Source organism: Pristiophorus japonicus, chromosome 17 (genome assembly GCF_044704955.1).
Source record: "Pristiophorus japonicus isolate sPriJap1 chromosome 17, sPriJap1.hap1, whole genome shotgun sequence".
NCBI lineage: Eukaryota > Metazoa > Chordata > Chondrichthyes > Pristiophoridae > Pristiophorus > Pristiophorus japonicus.
The window spans coordinates 44,869,335-44,897,099 of record NC_091993.1 but is presented as its reverse complement, the minus strand read 5'-3'; the positions used below and the strand labels follow the sequence as shown (position 1 = coordinate 44,897,099).

At 47.3% G+C, this 27,765-nt stretch overlaps 2 protein-coding genes across 4 annotated transcripts in view; one reads left to right on the top strand and one right to left on the bottom strand.

Annotated features, from left to right (window-relative positions):
• mthfs (5,10-methenyltetrahydrofolate synthetase (5-formyltetrahydrofolate cyclo-ligase)) overlaps positions 1 to 27,765 on the bottom strand; it is a 149,227-nt gene that overhangs the window by 56,255 nt on the left and 65,207 nt on the right. The window lies entirely within an intron of this gene.
• LOC139227725 (complement C1q-like protein 2) lies at positions 10,183 to 27,168 on the top strand. The gene is made up of 4 exons (XM_070858701.1): positions 10,183 to 10,337; positions 15,400 to 15,477; positions 22,192 to 22,285; positions 24,081 to 27,168. The coding sequence occupies exons 1-4, from the start codon at positions 10,200 to 10,202 to the stop codon at positions 24,470 to 24,472; spliced, it is 702 nt and encodes a 233-aa protein (XP_070714802.1). The 5' UTR covers positions 10,183 to 10,199; the 3' UTR covers positions 24,473 to 27,168.

The following is a 27,765-nucleotide window of genomic DNA, read 5'->3' as shown; positions in this document are numbered from 1 at the left end:
ACCAAAACTGTACACAATACTCCAGGTGTGGCCTCACCAATGCCCTGTACAACTGTAGCAACACCTCCCTGCCCCTGTACTCAAATCCCCTTGCTATGAAGGCCAACATGCCATTTGCTTTCTTAACCGCCTGCTGCACCTGCATGCCAACCTTCAATGACTGATGTACCATGACACCCAGGTCTCTTTGCACCTCCCCTTTTCCTAATCTGTCACCATTCAGATAATAGTCTGTCTCTCTGTTTTTACCACCAAAGTGGATAACCTCACATTTATCCACATTATACTTCATCTGCCATGCATTTGCCCACTCACCTAACCTATCCAAGTCGCTCTGCAGCCTCACAGCATCCTCCTCGCAGCTCACACTACCACCCAACTTAGTGTCATCCGCAAATTTGGAGATACTACATTTAATCCCCTCATCTAAATCATTAATGTACAGTGTGAACAGCTGGGGCCCCAGCACAGAACCTTGCGGTACCCCACTAGTCACTGCCTGCCATTCTGAAAAGTACCCATTTACTCCTACTCTTTGCTTCCTGTCTGACAACCAGTTCTCAATCCATGTCAGTACACTACCCCCAATCCCATGTGCTCTAACTTTGCACATCAATCTCTTGTGTGGGACCTTGTCGAACGCCTTCTGAAAGTACAAATATACCACATCAACTGGTTCTCCCTTATCCACTCTACTGGAAACATCCTCAAAAAATTCCAGAAGATTTGTCAAGCATGATTTCCCTTTCACAAATCCATGCTGACTTGGACCTATCATGTCACCTCTTTCCAAATGCACTGCTATGACATCCTTAATAATTGATTCCATCATTTTACCCACTACCGATGTCAGGCTGACCGGTCTATAATACCCTGTTTTCTCTCTCTTTTTTTAAAAAGTGGGGTTTAATTGGCTACCCTCCACTCCATAGGAACTGATCCAGAGTCAATGGAATGTTGGAAAATGACTGTCAACGCATCCGCTATTTCCAAGGCCACCTCCTTAAGTACTCTGGGATGCAGTCCATCAGGCCCTGGGGATTTATCGGCCTTCAATCCCATCAATTTCCCCAACACAATTTCCCGGCTAATAAGGATTTCCCTCAGTTCCTCCTCCTTACTAGACCCCCTGACCCCTTTTATAACCGGAAGGTTGTTCGTGTCCTCCTTCGTGAATACCGAACCAAAGTACTTGTTCAATTGGTCCGCCATTTCTTTGTTCCCTGTTATGACTTCCCCTGATTCTGACTGCAGCGGACCTACGTTTGTCTTTACTAACCTTTTTCTCTTTACATATCTATAGAAACTTTTGCAATCCGTCTTAATGTTCCCTGCAAGCTTCTTCTCATACTCCATTTTCCCTGCCCTAATCAAACCCTTTGTCCTCCTCTGCTGAGTTCTAAATTTCTCCCAGTCCCCAGGTTCGCTGCTATTTCTGGCCAATTTGTATGCCACTTCCTTGGCTTTAATACTATCCCTGATTTCCCTTGATAGCCACGGTTGAGCCACCTTACCTTTTTTATTTTTATGCCAGACAGGAATGTACAATTGTTGTAGTTCATCCATGCGGTCTCTAAATGTCTGCCATTGCCCATCCACAGTCAACCCCTTAAGTATCATTCGCCAATCCATCCCAGCCAATTCACGCCTCATACCTTCAAAGTTAGCCTTCTTTAAGTTCTGGACCATGGTCTCTGAATTAACTGTTTCATTCTCCATCCCAATGCAGAATTCCACCATATTATGGTCACTCTTCCCCAAGGGGCCTCGCACAACGAGATTGCTAATTAATCCTCTCTCATTACATAACACCCAGTCTAAGATGGCCTCCCCCCTAGTTGGTTCCTCGACATATTGGTCTAAAAAACCATCCCTTATGCACTCCAGAAAATCCTCCTCCACCGTATTGCTTCCAGTTTGGTTAGCCCAATCTATGTGCATATTAAAGTCACCCATTATAACTGCTGCACCTTTATTGCACGCACCCCTAATTTCATGTTTGATGCCCTCCCCAACATCACTACTACTGTTTGGAGGTCTGTACACAACTCCCACTAACGTTTTTTGCCCTTTGGTGTTCTGCAGCTCTACCCATATAGATTCCACATCATCCAAGCTAATGTCCTTCCTAACTATTGCCTTAATCTCCTCTTTAACCAGCAATGCTACCCCACCTCCTTTTCCTTTTATTCTATCCTTCCTGAATGTTGAATACCCCTGGATGTTGAGTTCCCAGCCCTGATCATCCTGGAGCCACGTCTCCGTAATCCCAATCACATCATATTTGTTAACATCTATTTGCACAGTTAATTCATCCACCTTATTGCGGATACTCCTTGCATTAAGACACAAAGCCTTTAGGCTTGTTTTTTTAACACCCTCTGTCCTTTTAGAATTTTGATGTACTATGGCCCTTTTTGTTCTTTGCCTTGGGTTTCTCTGCCCTCCACTTTTCCTCATCTCCTTTCTGTCTTTTGTTTTTGCCTCCTTTTTGTTTCCCTCTATCTCCCTGCATTGGTTCCCATCCCCCTGCCATATTAGTTTAACTCCTCCCCAACAGCACTAGCAAACACTCCCCCGAGGACATTGGTTCCGATTCTGCCCAGGTGCAGACCGTCCGGATTGTACTGGTCCCACCTCCCCCAGAACCGGTTCCAATGCCCCAGGAATTTGAATCCCTCCCTGCTGCACCATTGCTCAAGCCACGTATTCATCTGAGCTATCCTGCGATTCCTACTCTGACTAGCACGTGGCACTGGTAGCAATCCCGAGATTACTACTTTTGAGGTCCTACTTTTTAAATTTAGCTCCTAGCTCCTTCAATTCATTTCGTAGGAACTCATCCCGTTTTTTACCTATGTCATTGGTACCAACGTGCACCACGACAACTGGCTGTTCTCCCTCCCTTTTTAGAATGTCCTGCACCCCGCTCCGAGACATCCTTGACCCTTGCACCAGGGAGGCAACATACCATCCTGGAGTCTCGGTTGCGGCCGCAGAAACGCCTATCTATTCCCCTTACAATTGAATCCCCTATCACTATCGCTCGCCCACTCTTTTTCCTGCCCTCCTGTGCAACAGAGCCAGCCACGGTGCCATGAACTTGGCTGCTGCTGCCCACTCCTGATGAGTCATCCCCCTCAACAGCACTCAAAGCAGTGTATCTGTTTTGCAGTGGGATGACCACAGGGGACCCCTGCACTACCTTCCTTGCACTACTCTTCCTGCTGGTCTTCCATTCCCTCGCTGGCTGTGGACCCTTCTCCTGCGGTAAGACCAACTCGCTACACGTGATACTCACGTCATTCTCAGCATCGTGGATGCTCCAGAGTGAATCCACCTTCAGCTCCAAAGAGGGAGGTTTTAAGCCGAGTCCTAAAGGAGGAGAGAGAGGAGGAGAGGACAAGAGGTTTGGGGAGGGAATTCCTGAACTACAAATTGAGCTCTACCATGTCAAGCTCGGACCCAAGGTTGGGGAAAGACTGGGCCATTAAGGAGAAGCTGAGGGTCCTGCAGTGCCCCCTTGGTGAAAGCAAATGGTGGGAAGTAAACGGGCTGGGAATGGCCACGATTAGGTCTGTGTGACAGCATCCATTGTTCCCTCTTTATACAGAGAGAAGCTTGCCTTTACATAGCGACTTTCACGGCCTCAGTACCTCCCAAAGCGTCTTACAGCCAACCAATCACATTTTGAAGTGTTGTCACTGTTGTAACGTAGAAAACTCCACAATCAATTCCGCACAGCACGATCCCACTAGGAGCACGGGGATAATGACCACATCCTCTGTTGTGGTTTCAGTGATGTTGGTTGTGGGGTAAATATTGTCTGCAACACTCGGGAGAACTCCCCAGCCTTCTCTAAAATAGCGCTGTGGGATCTTTCACATCCCCTGAGAGGACGGTTAAGTGGGGCTTGAACTCTTGACCTTCTGATTCAGTGAATGGAAACCCATTTGAAGGTTGATGGAGTCAGTGAGTGAGCGAGTGAGCCTTCACGGGAGGAATACACCAAAAGCCAACTTATAGAGCGGAATGATAAAAGCTACAGCAGACCATTGGGCCCATCGTGCCTGCTGCTATCTCTATAACTGGAGCTGCCCATTCCAGTCCCCTTTCCCCATCCTTCCCCATGGATCCCACATAGTCCAAGTGCTGATGTTGTGAGGTGCCTCCGGCAGCGTTGAGCATCATCAGGGTCTAGGGGATTGGGCGCGCAAGCCTGCAGCGTCCCATCCTAGGGCAAGGAATTGCTGGCGAGCCAGGCCCAGCACTCACCTGTACGAACCCTGCCTGTATATCTGAGGGACCAAATACAAGGACTTTGCTCCCGGGGCAGAGTCTCGCTTGACCGGAGCACAGAGCAGTGAATCAGACATTGAGGGCCAGTGCACCTAACCCTTGGCTCTCCCCATTATCTCGCCATTAAAATCAACACCCGGGAATAATCAGGAGCACAAAGTATCCAGCACGATGACCTCCGCCTTGCGCTGTCACTGGGCGAGGCGCAGAGCCAGGTTGGGAGAGCCACAATGTCAGTACTGGAAACACTCGGGATTTCTGAGCGATGACGGCATTTAGTTTTTTGGCTGGTTTCTTTAGCCGGTGTCATAGTGAAGGCCAATATACACAATTGGGTACCACTGATGCAGGTAAACGGACATCCAGACTGAAGGATGAACCATTCTAATGTACATTGATAGAGTGAGGATCAATAGTTGATCAGGAAAACACACGGGCTAGAATTTCCCCTCAAATCGCCCATTTACCCCCCCGATTGGCGCCGGCGGTAATTTGGCCGACCGTTACCGCGGTTACCACGCCCGATTAGCGCCGGCAGTAATTTTGGACGACCATTACCACTGCCGTTGCTGAAAAGCCCCCGCCCACTTTGCAGATCCAAAACAGTCGGAAAATTCCCTCCCAGCCCAAAATTCCATTAAAATGTGTTTTTAAGGCCTGCTACCGCCCGTTAACGCTGCGCTGGATACCGCCCATTGCTGGAGGACTTACCTGACTTGGGCCCAGCGACATCACTCCCTCCATTTTGCTGCAGCTTCACAGTGGCCCAGAAGATGGTGGATAATGAAGAAAAGCCATTGTTGATGCAAATGTAATGATACGTGCTGTACATATTAACAGATATGTGAGGTTTGTTCAACATGAGCAGCACTACTGTACTGAAGTGATTCTATGCGGATAATGAACTTTTGTATCATTTGAATGTGATTGGGAAAATTGGGAGAACTTTTCTTCAGCAGGCTTTGGGCTGACATATATGCGGAGATCCTGCTATAAATTGGTTGTGTGTTCGCTGATTGACACTTGGACTCTGTGGTGGACGGAACATCACCTCACCAACGTGCAAACATTGTATCAGCAAGTCTATGAAGGATTGTGACCTGTAAAAGCCTTGCAAATGATTGGACCGTGCAATAAAAAAGTTCTCCTATTCTAACGGCTATTCAAAGAGGCTCGTTGTCTCAGACCCAGACCAGGCACTGAATTAAATCCCAGTACAGGATTGGAGAGAGAAAGGGGCTCACTGTCCCACACAGAGTGGGGAGGGGTTGTGTCCACGCAATGGGGGCTCATCCAAGTCACTGTGTGTACATAACGGCCCAAGGAGGGGGGGGGGTGTCACTGTGTGTACATAACGACGCGAGGGGGGGTCACTGTGTGTACATAACGACCCGAGGGGGGGGGGTCACTGTGTGTACATCCAAGTAACCATAATTCACGGGGCTTTACAGTGTGACCGTGGGGCTATCCAGCTGTAGCAGGCATCACACTGTAATGTATGCCCCGGTGAGGATGCTCACAGGTTGCTGGAGCTGTTGCATTGTGAGCGGCTGACCCAGTTACGTGATGTTCACAAGACTCAGGGAAACCCCAGTCAGTTGGGTCTGGGCCGTCCAGGATAAGGTCTGAGTTTACAAGGGACGCCCTCAATCACACATTTACAGTTGTCTTTCATAAAAGTTGTCAATGTCCCAGGAGTGAGCGAGACACAGTACAGTAATGGTTTCGTTGAATAAAATTTTATATAAAAGTAATAATTTTTTAACATGCCAACAATTAATAAAATAAAAATTTTTTATGAATATAAATTCTCACAACAACAAACATTATAAAGAACAAACAGCAACAACAACAACAGTATAAACAGCACGGAAAAGACCCTGCCCCCTCCCATAATTCTACTTGCGCCCACCTTTCCCAACACCTTTCCCCAATCCCCCTGACCCTTGGCCCTGACCCCCTCCTCCTCCTCTTCCCACTAACAATCCCCCTGGCCCTGCCCACGTCGGGGCCACAACGTTCTGCACTAGCACGGCACATCCTTTAATTATTATAATTATTATTACTTACATTATTAATTATATTCTTTTATATTATATAATTGTGAAAATTGTAAAGAATGTTCAAAAACCCGGCAAATGCTCCCAGCCCCATTCCCATTCCCATGGAGACGCACCAACCTCTGCCGCTTCAAACTGTTGAGTGCGGTCCTTATGTTGCCTGTGCATGCGCGGGTCACCTTTGACCCCGGAATGGCGGGAGAATGCGCAGACAAGCGTTTGCGGCCCTGTCACACAACGGTTCAGCTTCCCTTTATACAGGAAAGCTGATCGTCGACTTTGGCCCCGCTGCGCTCCGCTCCCGCACCGCATCGCTGCCGCCGCCGCCATGGACCGTCCGAAAACCTCGGGAGCGCGCACCAGCGGCATTCCGGCCGTGGGAAAGATCCAACCGCGCCAATACCGCGTAGGATCGGGCGCGGGTGATCTCCAGGCAATTTCTAGCCCACAGGCAGCTTATTTATGAAGGGTATTGGTAGAAAGTTAGATGACACAATAAACACTGAGAAAAGCAGAAATCGGCCAAGGGAGGGTTTGCAGCCATGTTTGATAGTGACAGAGAATAAACAGACAGTGCTCCCCACACAGCCCACCCGCTCCTTGTAGATGGATATTAGGTTTTGAAGTACATGTAGTTCTTTGTGGACTCTGCTTTCTGCTTCACCAAACTGAGGATAAGAAAGGATTCCCTGAGACAGGTGGGTGAACATGTTGGTGGTGCAACAAACTGTACCAAGGGGTGGTGGGCGCTGGGTTTGTGTCCACAGCAACTCCTCAATCGCCACTGGGCTGTCGGGGATGGGGGGGATCTGACAGGAGATAGACCCTTCCCCACAGGGAGTAAAATGGGAGGGTGAGACAGCACAGGTCACTGTAGAATGGCACTGCCCGAGCCCAGGGAGCAGCTTGTCCACATTATTCTGGGTTGGGGAATGGGACGAGTTGTGTGCATGGCTCTAAAGGGAAACATTAAGGAATTAAATGAAACCTAAAGGGGTTTCCTTAATAAATAAATCCTATTTGTAAAATAAAGGCAGACAGTTCTTCCAATAAAATCTTTGTTTATTCAAAAATTAATTTTACAATAAGTGAGATTAAAGATTGTTGCTGAGGATAATTCCATCAGCAATTTTCCGAAAAGGGAATTAGCGGGGAATTTTAACCCCAAAAACGGGTGTGTTGGGGTCGGTTGGGAGGTGAAAGGGTTAAACATCTGAACCCCGACCCCAACACCCCTCCCCCCCCCCCACTGCCGGTTTAATGGGGGCGGGCAACGAGGGGATTGCAGCCAACCTGCTCACAGGAGGTGGGGGGGGGGGTTCATTTAAATATTATGAGGCTGGTATGCCTCAGATTTAACCCCCATTTCAAATGTTGGGTTTCTCAGGCCTCGGGAAATCAAGCAGCGAAAGTAAGGCGAGGCCTGCTGGATCCAGGAGGTAAGTGCCGATCCAGCATCCCTGCCTCACCCACACCCCCGTGATGGGAGACCTCCCCCAAGGCCTCCAATCCGTCCTGGAGGGTTCCCATCGCGCCCACACCACAGGCCTCGCATTCCACCCATGCAGTGAGCAAAATTCAGAAGAACCCCCCTGTGTTTGGGCTCATTTGAAAGGAAATTTAATTTGGGACAATCTACCGAAAAGTTTGGAACTCTAAAGTGCTTATGGAAGAAACTACGAATTTTAATAGAATTTTGGATTTTAAAAGACAAACTCAAGGCTGTGGGCGGACCTACGGAGCTAGCAAGAGACAGTCTAATTAAGTAAAGCTACCTGGGTGTGAGAACTGAGTTAACTTGTCTGGAAGAATGAGTATTTAGAAATCTTCCTCCACAAGAGACATTACCATCACAGTATCACCCAGAGATAGCTCCCCATCAACACGAGTCTGGACAAACCATTTTCAGCATATACATCACAAAGAGGCCCAATCCAGCCTGTATGCAAAAGACTAAGCACAAAAGGACATTGCAATTACCAAACTAATATTTCCATCAGGAAACAGTTTTTTGAAGATCAACCCAACCAAGACATATCAACTTTAACGAGCCCGACAAAATATTACAAAGAACCAAGCCCGCCAAAATTATACAAAGGATTGTGAACAGATTGGGCGGCAAGATTAGAACACTGAAATCGTATAACTGGCCACTGTTTTCAACAGAGGTTAGAGAGGAGAGGGAGGAGAGAGAAGAGAGATGAGAAGACAAAGAGAGAGAGGGGGGAGAAAGGTGGTCGCTACTACCTCATCAAGACAAAGAGAGAAACCAACATGACAGTTGTAAAATTAACTTCTCCAGCCTCGAAGTCTTGAAGTCCTGAAGGAAGGAACAACATCACCATCTACCATTAACTATCAAAAGGATTGGTAAGCATAGGTCCCTCCCCTGGAGTCTAACCTAGCTAGAATTAGGTATTGGGAGGTGGGAGGTATAATTTTACTGCAACCCCCCTTTGAATGTGTCATGTATGGTATTTTATCTGAGTGATTATAAGTTTGACCTTGTACCTTTCCTTGTACTGTTCTTTATTAGAGTGATTGTAAGTTTGACCGTGTATTTTCTTACAAGAGTAATAAGCCTCGATTACCTTGACTGTAATAAAACCAAAGTTCTTTGCATCAAACCAGTGTCCTCTGCACGATTGTCACACCCCCCAAATAAATCCAGAGTTCAGAATCAAGGGAGGGGGAGCGATTCGAAACCGCTCAAGTTGGTCAGAAGGGAGCCTGACCACCTCATAGAGACCACAACACAACCCCCCGCCCCTTACACCCATGAGGCCTACAAATCCCCCCCCTCCCCCGAACTTTCCGATTATCCCACGAGGCAACCGATTCTTCCCCCGCCTCAAATCCGGGCCTGCGATCCTTACACTCCCCACCCCCTCCCCCTCCCCGATGCCCCCCCGGGATCACTCCCCTCCACCATCCCCCGATGCCCCGCACAGGATCACTCCCGATGAGATCCCAACCTCCCATTTCTCTCATGATGCGATCATCTCCCTTTCCCTGTGACAGGGCAGCTCGAAGAATCTCAGCTGAGTCATGGCAAGCGTCGGCATCATTCAGTCTTAGAGCAGGGCCGAAGGTGTTCCCAGCCTTTGGAATTGTCAGAAAGTTGGTCGGAAAGCGAACCCAGACACTGAAGCCGAGATGAACCAGAAGGGTGCTGACTAACTGGTGGTAGAGAATGTTTATCACGTGCCCTGAGTCAGGCTCACATACCACATAACGAAGAGCACAGAGGACAGCTAAAGACTGCTGAGTTGCTGAATCTTTTGTATCTGTGACATGGCAATATCTGCCGTCATCATACAATGATTTGATGTTGTTCAGTAAGAATTTGGCCGGTGCTAATGCATTACGTGTCAGGAGGGATCGCCATATGTCACAAATATATCCATCAAATGGAATGGGGTAAGTGAGGAGAGCGGACAAAACTGCTGGCAGATGGTGTGAGGCCAGAATGGAGATTGAATGCGTCACTGCATTTCTCACCCGCGGCTCAGTAATTGAACGCAAGTGACGGCTCAATACTTTGATTGTTCCCCAAACGTCTGCAAGGGTGGCTCCACGTGTTGTAACGAGGACATTTGTCACAATAGAAGCTGTGCAGGAAATGTTCCGGTGCTTGTCTGTCAGCCCTTTAAAGACCGTGAAGAGTAGAGTGTTCAACTGCTCATGGGCTATGCACTTGGATAAAACGTTACCGACAGCAGTGCACGTTTGAAAGAGGGCCTGACTGGTAAATTGCTTTAATCCGCTTTTGATGGCTTTCAGATGCTCCATTTCCTTATCTTGATGACCCACTGGAAAGCCTTCAAGGTGTAACTGGATATGAAGCAATCCATACAAGCTTTTAATGGCTGCCTCCCTTACAACATGCGATGGATCTGCACATTGAAGCCCCACACATCCAATAATCCTCACCAAGTTATGGGATGGCACCTTATTGCTAACTTGCAGTTTCTCCAGGTAAAATGTCACCAGCTGTAAAGTGCTCTCCACTGCCTTTTCTCGCTCATGGTCCCGTGTGGATTGGATCTCAGTCTCCATGGTTTTAAATACAGAATGAAGCCCATCAGGAGACAGATCCAAAAGTAAATATTGTTTCAGGAGATCCTGCACAGAGGCCATTGTGTCGGTGTGAAGCTTCTGTCTCTCTGCCATGTCCATGTTTGTACTTTGGTTGGCAGTGCTGCTCTCTCAATCTGGCAAACTGAAGACACGATTCAAACAGATGCTAATCAGCTCAGTCTCACTGCTCAGTGAAGGCTGCAGTTTGATGAGGGCTGCACAGGCGTCCATGGCAGACTTTCGAACCCAAGTGCTCAATGTCAGTCCTGCCATCCGGGAATCAGTCTGGTGAGCCTTCGCTGCACTCCCTCAATAGCAAGAACGTCCTTCCTCAGATTAGGAGACCAAAACTGTACACAATATTCAACGTGTGGCCTCACCAAGGCCCTGTACAATTGCAGTAAGACCTCCCTGCTCCTGTACTCAAAACCCGTAGCTATGAAGGCCAACATACCATTTGCCTTCTTCACCGCCTGCTGTACCTGTATGCCAACTTTCAATGACTGATGTACCATGACACCCAGGTCTCATTGAACCTCCCCTTTTGCTAATCTGTCACCATTCAGATAATATCCTGTCTTCGTGTTTTTGCCACCAAAGTGGATAACCTCACATTTATCTACATTACACTGCATCTGCCATGCATTTGCCCACTCACCTAACCTGTCCAAGTCACCCAGCAGCCCCTTAGCATCCTCCTCACAGCTCACACTCCAGCTTAGTATCATCTGCAAACTTGGAGAAATTACATTCAATTCCTTCGTCTAAATCATTAATGTATATTGTAAATAACTGGGGTCCCAGCACTGAACCTTGCGGTACCCCACTAGTCACTGCCTGCCATTCTGAAAAGGACCCGTTTATTCCTACTCTTTGCTTGCTGTCTGCCAACCAGTTCTCTATTCACATCAATATATTACCCCCAATACCATGTGCTTCAATTTTGCACACCAATCTCTTGTGTGGGACCTTGTCAAAAGCCTTTTGAAAGTCCAAATACACATCCACTGGTTCTCCCTTGTCCACTCTACTAGTTACATCCTCAGAAAATTCCTGAAGATTTGTCAAGCATGATTTCCCTTTCATAAATCCATGCTGACTTGGACCGATCCTGTCACTGCTTTCCAAATGTGCTGCTATTACATCTTTAATAATTGATTCCAACATTTTCTCCACTACCGATGTCAGGCTAACCGGTCGATAATTCCCTGTTTTTCTCTCCCTCCTTTTTTAAAAAAATGGAGTTACATTAGCTACCCTCCAATCCATAGAACTGTTCAAGAGTCTATAGAATGTTGGAAAATGACCACCAATGCATCGACTATTTCTCGGGCCACTTCCTTAAGTACTCTGGGATGCAGACTATCAGGCCCTGAAGATTTATCGGCCGAAGTAGTGGTTCAATTGTGGTTCAATTGATCTGCCATTTCTTTGTTCCCCATTATAAATTCACCTGAATCGGACAGCAAGGGACCTACGTTTGTCTTCACTAATCTTTTTCTCTTGACATATTTGTAAATGCTTTTGCAGTCAGTTTTTATGTTCCCTGCTAGCTTCCTCTCGTACTCTATTTTCCCCCTCTTAATTAAACCCTTAGTCCTCCTCTGTTGAATTCTAAATTTCTCCCAGTCTTCAGGTTTGTTGCTTTTTTTAGCCAATTTATATGCCTTTTCCTTGGCTTTAACACTATCTTTAATTTCCCTTGTTAGCCACGGTTGAGCCACCTTTCCCGTTTTATTTTTACTCCAGACAGGGATGTACAATTGTTGAAGTTCATCCATGTGATCTTTAAATGTTTGCCATTGATGTGATGTGAAGCCAATCAGCACAGCGATTACAGGTGGGGTGGGGTGGGGAGAGGTCATGCTCTAGACACGGTGGGGCAGGGCGATCCGGTGCAGAGAGACACATCAGGCCTGGGCTGACAAGGAGTACACTGAGGTTATCATCAGCAGCATCAAAAAGATGGCGGATTTCCTCAATTCATTGGGTAAGGAGCAGCAGCTAGTGAATAATAAATAACCAGCAGTAAGAAGAGAGTCACCAAAGGAGAGCTTCTTCTTCACGCCCACCCACCCACTCACTCCGGTGGGTGCCAGTAATGCTGGGCTTCAAGGCCTGCTGCGGGTCACATCCTGGGTCAGTTTGTTTTGGGCTTGATGGTACTGTCGTGGAAAAATAAAATTAAATCTAATTTCCTGTTAACGATTAAAGGGGGTAGGGTTACATGATTAGAATTTCCCTTGCCCAAGATGTTGACTTCTTGCATTGTTATAGAATTATAAAATGGTTACAGCACAGAAGGAGGCCGTTCGGCCTGTCGAGCCCATTATGGTTCTTAGATATCAGTTGCCCTCTGAAACTTCATTCAAGTATGCATTTTTCATATGTGAACCTAGACAGCGTGTGTCAGCACCTATTTGACCACGGCTGCATAGCAGGTCTCAACTGACCTTCATACAGGGGTTGCTGAAGCTAATCATCTCACCCCAAGTGCCACCCAGGCTGAGATCAGCTACCTTAACACAATCTTGGCATTGAATCGGTTTTAAATCATCTGTGTCATAAAACGACTTAACAACTGTATATATATTAGAGGTAGTTTTGCTCATTCAAAAATATGACTCTAAATATCACAAGCATTGTGGGATTCGTTCACACCCATGATAGAACTTGATGCATATCTTAAGATTGTTGCCTGAATTCCCTGCTACCTTAAGTTAATTAGACCCGAAACAGCAGTGCATTGAAATCCACCAATCTATCTGTATAGAGAAGCATATCTTCATTCAGTAACACCAGTGTGTCCAACGGTGCATATTAAGGAAGGCTTTAAGACCTCCTTCACCCTGTTGGCAGAACACATGAGCTTGTCATTCACTTCTTGTCTCTAGTCTCCAACCTTTCGCAATACAACAATCCCTCAGAACCGCACTGGAGGTTATGCGATCAATCTTCTAGTCACATTGAGTAAAACAAAAATAATAAATATATCTATTCAATTGTATAACTCATTTTTATCGAGAAAAATATTTGCATTGTGTTACAGGGGGTCCGTGGAACTGTTATAACACAGGAGGGAGGCCTCAAAAGCAAGAAAGTTGAGAACCCCTGGTATAGAGCACAAACACAGAGATAAAGCTAAATTTGTATAAATCATAGGTTATTTCCCAGTTGGGCTCAAAATTCACCAGCCCATCGCACGTTTTAACACGATTTTTTCACGCTAAAAGAGCTCTTTTGTTGTTAAAACAAACTTCACAAAATTTCCCAAAGGTTACGAATGGCGGTTTCGAAACATTGGCCAAAAGCAGATTGGCAAGATGCAATGCGAAAAAATATCGCACCGCAAAATTCTTAAGGGTCTTGTAAATGTTTTGTGATTTTTTTTTGCAATTTTTTTGTGTATTTTCTTCCCTCCCAGGGCCTGTATTTTTGCCGTTGATAGGCCTCGGGCTAAAGTTGGCGAGATCGCAGCTTCCGCCTCGAATCCTCATGCAACGCTGTTTTTTTAACGACACGCGTATTTTGTGGCCAAATTTACCTCGTTAAAAAATGGCAAAATTTTTACTCTTATTTTTTCACAAAAATTATATTATTTATCAAATAACGACAGGCTGGGGAATTTCTAGCCCAATGTGTCCAGTTTTGGCAGCTTATTTTAGCAAGGATGTTAAGGCCATGGAAAGGGTGTAGAAGAGATTCGTTAAGATCCATCTTTCGGCTGAGACGTTAAACCGAGGCCCCCATCTGCCCACTCTGGTGGATCCCATGGCACTATATTGAACAAGAGCAGGGGAGTTCTCCCCGGCGTCCTGGCTGTAAAGCACTTTGGGACATCCTGAGGTTGTAAAAGCCGCTTTTCAAATGGAAGTCTTTCTTTCTTTAAGAAGATGCCAGGGAATCAAGGCTTTAGTCATGAGGAGAAGCATGTTGATCTGATTCCAATATGCTGTACTGCACAAGTAAATGCATTCACAAGTCCCCAGATATACTCATGACTGAAACAGAGCACAGAGAAATCAAGAGATGAATGGGTTAGTCCATACAATTAAAAATAACAGAAGAATTTGAGCATCACCAAGGCTGAAAAGAGTAGGAGAGAAGATGAGTTTGATCAAGCACAGATTTGCATTCACAATATTTGGGTTTTGAAAGGCTGTAGGGGGAAGAGGAGATTGAGGAAGGTAAAAAGTTCCACAGTTCTGAGGTCCAGGGAAAGCATGAATTAAGAGTCGGAGATAGTGTGACGAGCCAGGATTTCAGCACAGTGAGCATGCAGGGAGGAGAAAGAGTATGTGGGATGAGGTAATTGGAACTTAGGAGGAACAAGTGAGGAGAGTTCAGAGGAGCAATAGTAGTATTGAAAAGATAATGAGGGACAAGAATGGTTCTGACAGAGAAACTGGAAGCTATAGTTGAGCGAAGGATTATGAAACAAGGCCTCAGGATGGGTGCGATAGTGTGATTGTGATACAATGATGTATGTGTGCATGTATGAGGTGAAAATGACTCACTCTTTCCCGGATGACCCTTGGTTGCCATTGGAGACAGCACCTCGAGTTGTCAGGGATGTGCATAACACATTTTGGTTTTCACACTTGTGTTTATCAAGACCATGAATGACATTGGGTGCTGGGTTGCTGCTGGCATGACTTTTTTTTTAATTTGAAGGAAGGGGCAAGACCTTGTCAGAATGGGACAACCCCCCTCTCTGACAGTATAAGAAAACAGTGCGATACAGAAATACAAAGTTATAAACCATAAGACCTGGAGATCAAGCAGAGTGTCAACAAAGCCAAGTTGAGCAAGAAGTTGGGAGAGAAAGCAGGTGTTATCCTAAAGACACTAGGAATGGATTCCTTTGGATTGGTTGGTGCAAGTTCCAATGACTGTACCAATGTTTTACACATACCGTTCCTTCTGTCTAATTTTAAAATTTTTGTTTATTTTATTTCAGAGGAATTTGCTGTGCATGATCCTGCTTCACTGCATCCATCGGACTAGCGCTTTGGAAAATGATCTGGAAGATTTTCTGGTAAGGATGGAACATTAATTATATGTGTCTGTATTTCTTATACTTTAGTTCTCCTTCTGTCGTGCACCAAATGGTTCTTTCTCTCTCTGTCTCTCCCTGCCGTCACATTCTCGTACTCTTTCCCTCTCGGTCTCTCTTTGTATCTGTCTATCTCTCTTTGTCCCTCCCTCTGTTTTTCTTTCTTTTCATTCCCTCTCTCTGAATCTCAGTTTTTTGCCTCTCCTTGTTTTTCTGTCTCACCCTCTTGCAGTGTCTCTCTCCCACCTCCTTTCTCTTTTGCTGGCTCTCCCTCTCCCACAATTTCTTTCTGTCTCTCTTTGTATCTCCTCCTCTCTGTGTCTCTGTCCCTTCTCTCACTCATGTTTCCACATGATTCGCGCCTGATTTTTAGGAGCAACTGGTGGAGAACGGACTATTTTAGAAATCGCAATTCTCCACATTTTTTTTTCTGCAGTTTTAGTCAGGTAGAACAGTTCTCGTTTAGAACAGAATTTTTTCTTCAAAAGGGGGCGTGTCCGGCCACTGACGCCTGATTTGAAAGTTTCCACAGTGAAAATGTACTCCAAACTAAAGTAGAATGGAGCCAGTGAAGATTTTTGTAGAACTGAAAAAACCTGTTCTACACATTAAAAAATCAGTCGCAAGTTACAAATTAGGCGTCCAGAACGAGGTGGGGGGGGGGGGGGGGAGTGGGGAGGGAACTCATTAAATTCGACAATAAATCCTTATTTATACTTCTACAAATATTATACAAATAAATCCATCCTGAATAAACATTTATAAGCCACGAAAAGATTAAATAAACCATCTTCCTACCTGTGTGAAAGTGCTTCAGCCAGGGAGAATTCTGCAGCCGTTCGTGCCGCTGAGCGGGAGGGGGAAAGAGAGAGAGAGAGAGAGAGAGGGAGGGAGGGAGAGAGGGGGAGGGAGGGAGAGAGAGAGAGGGGAGGGGAGAGAGAGAGGGGAGGGGGGAGGGGAGAGAGAGAGAGAGGGGAGGGGGGGAGGGAGGGAGAGAGAGAGAGAGAGAGAGGGGAGGGAGGGAGAGAGAGAGAGAGGGGCGGGAGGGGGAGAGAGAGGGGAGGGAGGGAGAGAGAGAGGGTAGGGAGGGAGAGAGAGAGGGTAGGGAGGGAGAGAGAGAGAGAGGGGAGGGAGAGAGAGAGGGGAGGGAGGGAGAGAGGGGGGGGGGAGGGAGAGAGAGAGGGGAGGGAGGGAGAGAGAGAGGGGAGGGAGTGGGGGGGAGGGAGGGAGAGAGAGAGAGGGGGGGCGTCGGGTCGGGGAACAGGAGCGCGGGTCAGGTCAGTCGGGGGAGGGGGGGGGAGCGGGTCTCGGGTCGGTGCGGGGGGAGGGAGCGGGTCTCGGGGCGGGGGGAGGGGGGAGAGCGAGTGTCGGGTCTGGTCAGGCGGGGAGCAGGAGCTGGCCGTGGGAGGAGCCCCAGTGATGCCATTGGGCCAGGGCTGCGTGCTTCGGGCCCCTCCCACACAGTTCGGCGCCTGGAGCTACTGCACTTGCGTGCCGACTGTAGCGCGCATGTGCAGAGGTCCCGGCACTGTTTTCAGCGCCGGGACCTGGCTCCACGCCCCCACAGCTCGTGCTGACTGCGCCAAGGGCCAGAGGACCTGTAAGTAGGTGCAGACTACCGAAGATTTTTTTAGGCGCCGTTTTAGGCGCGAAAAACGGGCGAGAAAGCTCGGAGGGGCGCCCGTTTTTTTTCTTGTGGAAACTTGGGCCTATTGTGTCTATCTCTCTCTCTTTGTGCCTCCCTCCTTGCCTCTTTCCTCCTGTTCCTCTCTCGGTCTATCCTTCTGTCGCTCTTCTCTGTGTCTCCCATTTCTCTCCCTTCCTTTCTCCCACAAGTGTCCATATGTCACGTTCTATCCATTACAATTGATGGAATGAATATCACTGGATCAGGTGTCCAATTTCCTGATATGCATCCACAATGAGTGCAAAGAAAATGTCCACTAAATTTTGAAATGTCCTCCCTTCTGTCCTAAAGGTGCTGGGTATGTTGCCATGATACCAGCCGCCCTCTGGGACTCACCCGTGTGTGGGCTCAGGCAGTGAGTGTCAGGTCATGGGGGCATCACAGCCGAGCTCGATTGTGTCCTTACCCGATGTCCATATGCCTACATTGCTCCACAGGGAGTCACTGTTTAATCATAAAATCATAGAAATTTACAGCACGGAAGGAGGCCATTTCGGCCCATCGTGTCCGGGCCGGCCGACAAAGAGCTATCCAGCCTAATCCCACTTTCCAGTTCTTGGTCCATAGCCCTGTAGATTACGACACTTCAAGTGCACATTCAAGTATTTTTTAAATGCGGTGAGGGTTTCAGCCTCTACCACCCTTTCAGGCAGTGAGTTCCAGATCCCCACCTCCCTCTGGGTGAAAACATTTCACCTCAAATCCCCTCTAAACCACCTACCAATTATTTTAAATCTATGCCCCCTGGTTGTTGACCCCTCTACTAAGGGAAATAGGTCCTTCCTAGCCACTCTATCTAGGCCCCTCATAATTTTATGCACCTCATCCTCCTCATTCCAAAGAAAACAAACCCAGCATATCCAATCTTTCCTCATGGCTAAAATTCTCTAGTCCAGGCAACATCCTCGTAAATCTCCTCTGTACTCTCTCTGGTGCAATCACATCTTTCCTGTAATGTGGTGACCAGAACTGCACGCAGTACTCTAGCTGTGGCCGAACTAGTCATCAAAGTCAGAAACCAGGCTGATCTTTTGCCCTCACCCAGATGGCCCTTGTGGCAAACAGGGACTTTCATCACATTTCACATTGTAAGAAAATCTGTATTTTATTTTAATATCTAATTACAAGAGCAGGGAGGTTACTTTAAATTTCTCTTGTTGCAACTTCTGGTGTAGATGAATATACAGGATCACCAAGAATCTCAAACTGGCTGGGATTGAAAGGGATTCTTCATATCTTACTGTGTTAATTGGAACCTTTATTGCTTGCTTTGTTCTGTGAATGGTCAACCGAGTCAGAAAACATTTACGCAGTATTTACAGCCCAGAAACAGGCCATTTGGCCCCACTGTGCCAGTGTTTATGTTCCACACCAGCCTCCCCCCACCCTATCAGCACATCCTTCTATCCCTTTCTCCCTCATGCATTTATCTTATCACCCTAAAGGCATCGATGCTATTCACCTCAACCACTCCATGTAGCAGCAAGTTCCACATTCTCGCCACTCTCTGGGTGAAGACCTTTCTCCTGAATTCTCTATAGGATTTATTAGTGACTATCTTATAGTTATGGCCCGTAGTTTTGGTCTCCTCCACAAATGAAAACATCTTCTCCATGTCTACCCTATCAAACGCTTTCATAACCTTGTATCAGGTCACCACTCAGATTTCTCTCTTCTCTGTTCAGTCTTTCCTGATAGATACAGCCTCTCGGTTCTAGTCTCACCCTTGTAAATCTTTTTACATCTTCTCCAGTGCCTCTCTATCCTTTTTATAATATGGAGGCCAGAACTGTGCACAGTACTCCAAGTGTGGTCAAATACCAGGTACTATACAAGGTTAGCATAACTTCTTTGCTTTTCAATTCTGTCCCTCTCGAAATGAACCCCGGTGCTTTGTTTTATGGCCTTATTAACCTGCGTTGTCACTTTAGTGATGTGTGTATCTGTGCCCCCAGATCGCTCTACTTCTCGACACCATTTAGACACCATCCAAGGAATACGTGACCTACTTATTCTTCCTACCAAAATGCACTACCTCACACCTATCTATATTGAAGATCATTTGCCAATTACATGCCCATTCTGCAAGTTTATTAATGTCTTCTTGTATTATGTCGCAGTCGTCCTCAGTATTAATTATACCTCCCACTTTGGTGTCATCCGCAAATTTTGAAATTGTACTTCCCAATTGTTCTGTAAATGGTGAACAGTAAATGGTGTTTATGTAAAAGGCAATCCCTGTGGAACACCACTGCCCACCCTTTGCCAGTCTAAGTAAGTACCCTTAACCCCTACTCTCTGTTTTCTGTTTTGTAGCCAGCTTGCTATCCATTCTGCTACTTGTCCCCTAACTCCACATGGTCTTACCTTCATCTTGCGGTACCTTATCACAGCCCTTTTGAAAATTCAAATATATTACATCCACTGCACTACACTTGCCTACTCTTCGATAAGGTTGGTGAAGCACGACCTTCCCTTTTGAAATCTGTGCTACTGTTCTTTATTATGTTTTCAGTTTCTGTTACATCTTTGAGCAAAGATTCCATTAACTTTCCTGTCACTGACATTAAGCTAACAGGTTCTGACGAAGGATCATCGACCCGAAACGTTAACTCAACTTTCTCTCCACAGATGCTGCCTGACCTGCTGAGATTGCCAGCATTCTTTGTCTTTATTATAGTTCCATCTCCCTTTTTAAATATCGGAATCACATCAGCTGTCCACCAGTCCTCTGGCTCTATTCCCTTTTCTACTGAATTTTTATAAATACGGAATTGTGTCTCTGCTATCTCAACCCTAACTTTTAATATGCATCCGACCAGGGGTTTTTATCCTCTCTAAATGTGATTAGTTTATCAAATATCTCTCCCTTTTCTATCTTAAAATATTTTTATTTTAGTTGCAAAGCCAATAGCATTAATCAGATCATTTCCTGCTAGCTTTTTGCTTAGTTATCAGCCCACGGACTTAGGCAAATGGGTTTATGTCTGGCAAACCCGAGGGCGAGATATTCTCTCTCCTTTCCTCCCCCAGCATCTGCACAGCTCCTCACCTGCGGTGATTTCAATCGACAATACCCACCACCACCTTCCTTTCCCTCTGATTTCACTGCCCTACCCAAATTCACAGCCATCCCCTCACTATTGCCATCCCACGTGACCTCTACTCCTCCTCGTGTCCCTCACCACCCACAGTCCCTTACTCTTTCCAACATCACTTCCCTATGCAACAGCCCCTGGTTAAAAACAAAATCATCCCGGAGAGCAGAGATAACCGCAGTTTCTTTTCTACACTGCCAGCCACCTCTCCCCAAACCCCTCTCCTCTCCTCTCCGCCTCCTCCACCCTCACTTCCAACAGGTGCGAGGAGCTCATGGACTGCTTTGTCACTACGTTGAGACCATCTGTTCAGCTGCCTCTCCCGTCTTCGGCACTAGCCCTAAAACCAACTCTTCCTTTAGTGTTCCAGTCTCCCCTCATGTCCGCAGGACTCACACCTACTCCCTCTGTCCTATTCCCACTAAGCTGCTGACCACCCAATTTCCCTATGTTAGGCAACATTGTAAATGGTTCTCTCTCCTCATGTACTCTCCCCCTCACTTTCAAAATTGCCGTCATCAACCCTTCCTCAAAATACCCACCCTCGATCCTTCTCATGCAATTTCTTGCCCCGTCCAATAGTGGGTAGATGGAGCAGCACTGATAATATTTTTTGTTAATTAATATCTTTATGAAGCTGCTGGATGAATATCTGGTTAGGAAGGGGACTGAAAGTTAGAAGGTTAAATACAGAAGGAGTTGTTCGAATGCTTCGAGGAACATGATGTTCCCCTTTAGTGTTTGGGTGTAAAGCTTTGCATGAGTGGAGGGTATATAGGAAAATCGGACAATGAGGATCAGGCGCCCGAGTTTGCTGTCCATTTACTTTAATGGATGAAAAGTTGGCGGTGCAGTGTTTTGGGTGTACAACGTTCACACTGAATTTTCCCACATAAACTCACCCCCCCTAACCCATACTCACCAGTGCGATGCTTTACGCCCAAAAGCTCACGAGGAAATTCTTGCTCGATGGCTTTTGAACTGATGCTACCACGGAAGAAACATGAAGATTGCAGCTGCTCAAAGATATATAATGTAGGATGGTTATTTAGACATAATAGCCTGGAGCTTTGGTTGATTTATCTTTGGGTGGATGGGAGATAATTTACAGAACCTTTCCTCATGTGAAGTAGGTTGGACAGCTTCCATGACAAAGCAGCTTGGTCCATTTTATTTAACTGAGAAATCCAGGTGGTGACCAACAACCCGCAGTTCAGGACACCACCAAAAGTTGGAAAGAGTTAGGGCTGGAGAAGCTGGGTAGTGTCCTTTATCGGGTAGATGGTCCACGGTGTGTGGAAGCCGGTAAGTGGGAGACTCCACGTAATTATGTGTAAAAGATTTATGTGGGGTAGATGGTACATGGCATGCGGAAAGGCTTTATGCCCTTTCTTTCCCACACACTCTCTCCTATTCCTCCCAGTGTTAGGATCTTGAAAAGCCTGACCCTTTGGTAAAAAGAAATACTTGCATTTAAAGCACCTTTCAGGACATCCCAAAGCAATTTATAGCCAATTAAGTACTTGCATTGAACTGTTGCTTGTAACACAGCAAATGCTCCAAGGCACTTCACAAATGGGGGCCGGACAACGAGAGCAGGGGATAGTAAAAAAGAATTTGTATTTATAGTGTGCTGTTCACAGCCTCAGGACATCTCAAAGCGCTTTACAGCCAATGAAGTACTTTTGAAGTGTAGTCACTGTTGCAATGTAGGAAACGCGGCAGGCAATTTGCGCGCAGCAAACAGCAATGTGATAATGACCAAATAATTTGTTTTTAATTATATTGCTTGAGGGATAAATATTGGCCAGCACACCAGGACACCCGCTCTGTTTCGAGGTAAGGGCTCTGTGTGGTATCAGGAACGAACAAATGTGAAATGTTTTACTCCAACTTTTCAATTGGTTCCAGGGAGCAGCTGATGAAGAAATGGGCCAGCAGAATCCACTGAAATTGCTCTCCGAGGCGAGAGCCAGGCTGGGAGCTGCATATACTGGGAGGCAGGGTGAGTCAACACTTCTGAAAGCAAGATTTTACCAGATAGAGAATGTCAACTGTTTCAACTAAAAACAATAGGAACAAAAATGATGGTGTGTAGAAGCATTAACAAATTCCGAGTGACTCAATGGGTGACATGGACTACCCAGTGTGGTACTGAAACATGCAGACCTGGTGTAACTAGCAGTAAGGGGTGCTTACATTGGCCACAGGATGTCTAGGTTGGGATGGGAGCGAGGAAAATCAGCCTGGGTTCCTGTCTCTGATCGCTATCCACTGACTCCTGCTGGGAGGTGCAGATGTCAGGCGAGGGCAGATTTAGAGCCTGCTGTCACATCCTTCGACAGTTGAGTATCTGCACCCACCAGAATAGGTTACTAGGTGGTACAATGGCAAAGACACGAGCCTTTCACCTCTGGGTTTAACTCCAGCCCACACAGATAGGATAAAAGACTCCCATGAGTGTGTGTGCTGAGCTGTGAGATGGGTTTGATCAGTCTCGACCCAGTTCCCAGTGGGCTCAACCCACAGGCACAAAACTGGTGACGTCAATCAGACAGAGCCCAGGTGGCTGGTGGGAAAAGTGAGAGGAAATTTTACACTGGAGTCAGTAGAGGGGGATGTGAGATTGGGACGGAGGTGTTTTGTTGCAGCCAAGTTTGGTGGGAGATTTAATCTGCACCAAACTGTGCTGTGCACGATCTGGAAGTGCTTGATGCTGATCCTAGGTACCTGAAATTGGAACAGTTCCATTGTCCAGCACTAGTGCCCCAGTAAGGGGCTGTGCATGCGGTGGAGGGGGGGTCAAGGAGTCAGTGCCATGCATCTAAAGCCTAGTAAAGGCAGCACCTTTAGATGAGGGGAAACTGAGAGGGGGAAAAAAACTAACATTTCCCCTATTCAGGGTCTCAGAACAGGAGAGCAGCAATTGAGAAACCTAGTAAAGACTCAAAGGAACTTCAACCCTTAAGTTAAGAAAAATGGTTCAGAAATGGCTTACCTTAACTTACACTTACATGACCGACACTAACCCCCCACCACCCCCCGACACTAACCCAACCCGACACTAAACCCTCCCCTGACACTAACCCCTCCCCGACACTAACTCCCCCTCCCCTGACACTAACCCCTCCCCGACACTAACCCCCACTCCCCTGACACTGACCCCTCCTCCCCTGACACTGACCCCTCCTCCCCTGACACTGACCCCTCCCCGACACTAACTTCCCCTCCCGACACTAACCCCCACTCCCTTGACACTGACCCCTCCTCCCCCGACACTAACCCCTCCCCGACACTAACCCCCACTCCCCTGACACTGACCCCTCCCCCCGACACTAACCCTCCACCCCGACACTAACCCTCCACCCCGATGCTAACCCTCCCCCCCGACGCTAACCCCCCCCCTCCGACACTAACCCCCCCGACACGAACCCCCCCTCCCCTGATACGAACCCATCCTCCCCTGACACTAACCCCTCCCCTGACACTAACTCCCCCCGCCTCCCAACACTAACCCCTCCCCGACACTATCCCCCCCGACACTAACTCCCCACCCCCCCGACGCTAACCCTCCCCCCCGGACACTAACCCCCCCGACACTAACCCCACCACCCCCCCCGACACGTTACACCCCGCCTCGACACTTTGCAACACTTCCGATCGACACTATTGATATTTTCTCTGCCCGTTTACAAGCTGGGCTCGGCCCTGCACGTTAATCTTCACCTTTCTCAATTTGGAATAAAAGATATGAAACATACCATGTTAACGTATTGAATCTACCTGTTGTATTTTTTCAGACTCGGCTGTGGTGTTTGATGTGCATCGTTCCTCAATGAAGCACGTGCTCGTTCCAGAGGACCCCATTGTTTTCGATGTGGTCAATGTGAATCGTGGCAACGCGTACAGCAATGAGAGCGGCAAGTTCACGAGCACCATGTGCGGGCTGTACTTTTTCAGTTACACCTCACTGCCGGGCAGAGGGATGCAGACAGACGTGCTGCTGATGATGAATGGTGAGGTGGTTGCTGTGATCCACAGTGTGCTGCCACATGACAGTTCCCAGCTCGCGAGCAAGAATGTGATTCTGGATCTTCACAAGGGAGATGAAGTGTGGGTCAAGCTTGCTGTTGGAAATCTCTGGAGCCAGGGTGGATCAATCAGCTTCCAGGGATTTTTGCTGGCTCCTTAATGGTAATTAGTGGGCTGAAAAGGTCGATTTTTCACTTCAGTGCTGGGATCCAAGATCTTGGCGGAGCAGAAGCCATTACAGTATCACAATCAGGCACAAACTGCTCAATATTTTCTGACCATCGCCATGAGCAACTTGTGCCCGATTTAACGATAAGAGCTTGCGTCCCACCAAGCTCATATGCCCCGGCACTAAAGAGAAAAATCTACCACGGTCGTCTCTGGGAATCACAGCTGATTTCAGGAGAGTTTATGCATTGGAAAAGCTTAATATTTGCACTGTTACAGAACGTGCTCCAGCAACCCATCCAGTTAGCAGATAGTTCCCGACTAAGACTTGGAGAGGAAGAAACCAAGACATAGAGGCCGAGAAAGAGGACTAGACAGAGAAAAGGACTAAGAGAGGTTGACAAAGAGAGAGACAAGGAGATCATTGGAGACTGTAACTGTGAGTGAAAGGAAGAGAAAATCGTGGGCTGGAGAGCAGAGAAGCAAAAACACAATCACAAGTAATCATCAAATCTAAAATGGCAAATTACTTGCTTTAATTCAAATGTTATCAACACCTGATGAAAGTTTAACTAAATTGCATTTAGTTTTGAACGCCTCACCTTATAAGGATGATCAATGGCCTTGGAAGAACATAAGAAATAGGAGCAGGAGTCGGCCATCCGGCCCCTCGACCCTGCTCCGCCATTCAATAAGATCATTGCTGATCTTCTATCTTAACTCCACTTTCCTGCACTGTCCCCATATCTCTTGATTCCCTTAATATCCAAAATTCTATCGATTTCAGCCTTGAATATACTCAAAGACTGAGTCTCCACTACCCTCTGTGGCAGAGAATTCCAAAGATTCACCACCCTCTGAGTGAAGAAATTTCTCCTCATCTCAGTCCCAAATGGCCGACCCCTTATCCTGAGACTATGACACCTGGTTCTAGACTCCCCAGCCCGGGGGGAAACATCCTCCCTGCATCCACCCAGTCAAGCCCTGTAAGAATTTTGTATGTTTCAATGAGATCACCTCTCTAGAGAATATAGGCCTAGTCTATGCAATCTCTCCTCATAGAGCAATCCCCCCCATCCCAGGAATCAGTCTGCTGAACCTTTGTTGCATTCCCTCTATGGCAAGTATATCCTTCCTTAGGTAAGGAGACTAGAACTGTACACAATACTCCAGGTGTGGTCTCATAAGGGCCCGATATAATTGCAGTAAAACATCTTGGAACTGAAATTGGCCACCGCTGGAAATGGGGTGCTCCCACCCCGTTTGTAGTGTTTTCACCACCGCGGTGGTTGAGGTGGCCTCTTGAGCGAAATTTCGCTCTTTGGCTTTGTTTTTCAGGTGGATCAGAAGTCGGTCATAACGGGGGCGGATATACGGCGGTGAGCACACGAGAGGGGCGGGTGTAGAGACCGCCGCTGTCAGTCAGCAGCGTAACGCTGACGACATCATCACGGCGCCGTGTCACCACAACTCTCCCCTTCACTTAAAGGGGAGGGCCTGCGCGATTTTAAAACTTCGGCCCGCTGGGCCACCAGGGAGGGTTTCGCCCGGGCCAGCGGCCTGGCATCCAAGAGGGGGTGAGGGGGTGCCAGACTGCCTGTTGGCAGCCCGGCCGAACCCGGGGGCATAATTGTCAGCCCGACATGGCAGTCGGCCGACAGAAACCAACATGGCGGCGGTGGCAGTGCGCCCTCCCCTTTAACGGGAGCCGCACCGCCGTTTCAGAAGGCCACAGCCTTGCTGCACCGCCGGGAAAAAGCAGCTTTTGGCACCGCCTGGCAGGAGGAAGAATTTCTCAGCGGAATTTCACCGTCGGGGGGCGGGGAACATTGGCGGTGCGCACTCTGATGGCGCACTCAGGACGGCTCGCAGCAGTGGAGCGGGTCACCACCGGGATACTGCAGGTGCGGAATTTTGATAATGGCGGCCATTACACGAAAAGTCGGCGGCCATTGCACTCCGCAGTGTGGCCACCAATTTCCGGTGTTAACAGTGCCTTAAGAAAAGAGACAATTTCAGCCCCCTTTACTCTTATACTTCAGCGACAGTTCACCAGAATGGAAGGCGATGAAGGGACTGAGCCATAATGAGATACTATTGTTCCCTGGAGATGAGGAGGTTAAGGAATTATCAGATCGAGATGTTCAAAGTAATAAAGGGAAATGACGGGGTAGATAGGGAATCCAGAACAAAGGGACAGAAGCTGGATAAAGCGAGTGCAGGAAAATGTCTTCACACAAGTTGTGAGGATGTTAGCGCACAGCTCTCAAAGGCAAGGATATGTCAATCGTGGCGTTTAAGAAGGAGATGGATACTTGGGAAGTACAAAACATTACGGGCAAATTCAGGTGGGAGCTTTTCATGGAGAGAGGGCAGGTCGGAGAATTGATACTGTAGTGGTAGAGCTCATGACAAATGCACGTTCTCTCTCGGTATCAAAAACCGAAAGCCATGAACAAGTGGGACACAACAGCATATACTATTGGTTTTTAAATGTAGGGAATAGCTTTCACTATGTGCAGTTCTACCATTTATCGGGCCAGGCCAGGGCTTCGGAGGATGATTCTCACACCTGTAGGTACAGTGGGGACAATGAACATGAAACAAGTGTGGGGGTGAAGCAATTTATAATCAGTCCAGGCGCTTGTGTGCATCAGATTTTTTAATAAAGCTTTCAGCTTACTGCTTCTTTCTGTCTCCGAGCACTTCATTATTTCAGTGTCTGAATTCAGCCAATAGTTAATTAAAATTATACCATAGAGGAATCAGAGTAAAATTAACTCACTCAAATAAAAACATAACAGCATAAATGGTGTGGTACTGACCCAGACCGAGCAGGAACGGCCCAGACTCCATCCCCGGCCAGTGCACAGTAACCTGGTCTCAACCAGTGTGGTGGTTATGGGGACTACGATTGGCCTCAGTGGCCCTGGATTAGTGCGTGGGGAAATCAGCCAGCGATGCTTTGCTGCACAGCGCACCATCAGAAACCTGCTCCAATCATTGCCAGGGAATATGGCACCAGCTGGTCTCGTGCGTTGTTGCACAAAGGGAGTCGAGCCAACGGAGGAGGCAGGAGAGGAGGAAACAAGACCGGGCAAGGGAGAAAGGGAAGGATGGAGGGAGGAGAGGAGGGGGGAAAATGGCATGGGGATAGGAAAGGGGAGGGGGAAATAAGTAGACAAGGCACAGGGGGGAAGCGATGCAGACCTCAGTGTAGATGTGTCCATGAGTCTAATAATGATAATCTCTTGTAGATTACAAACGGTAGAAGTGGGGAGGCCA

Coding starts and splice junctions, on each gene's coding strand:
- LOC139227725 (XM_070858701.1), top strand. CDS start 10,200: ATGAAGCAATCCATACAAGCTTTTAATGGCTGCCTCCCTTACAACATG. Junction 10,338..15,399: donor CTAACTTGCAGTTTCTCCAG/GTAAAATGTCAC, acceptor ATTTTATTTCAG/AGGAATTTGCTGTGCATGAT. Junction 15,478..22,191: donor ATGATCTGGAAGATTTTCTG/GTAAGGATGGAA, acceptor AATTGGTTCCAG/GGAGCAGCTGATGAAGAAAT.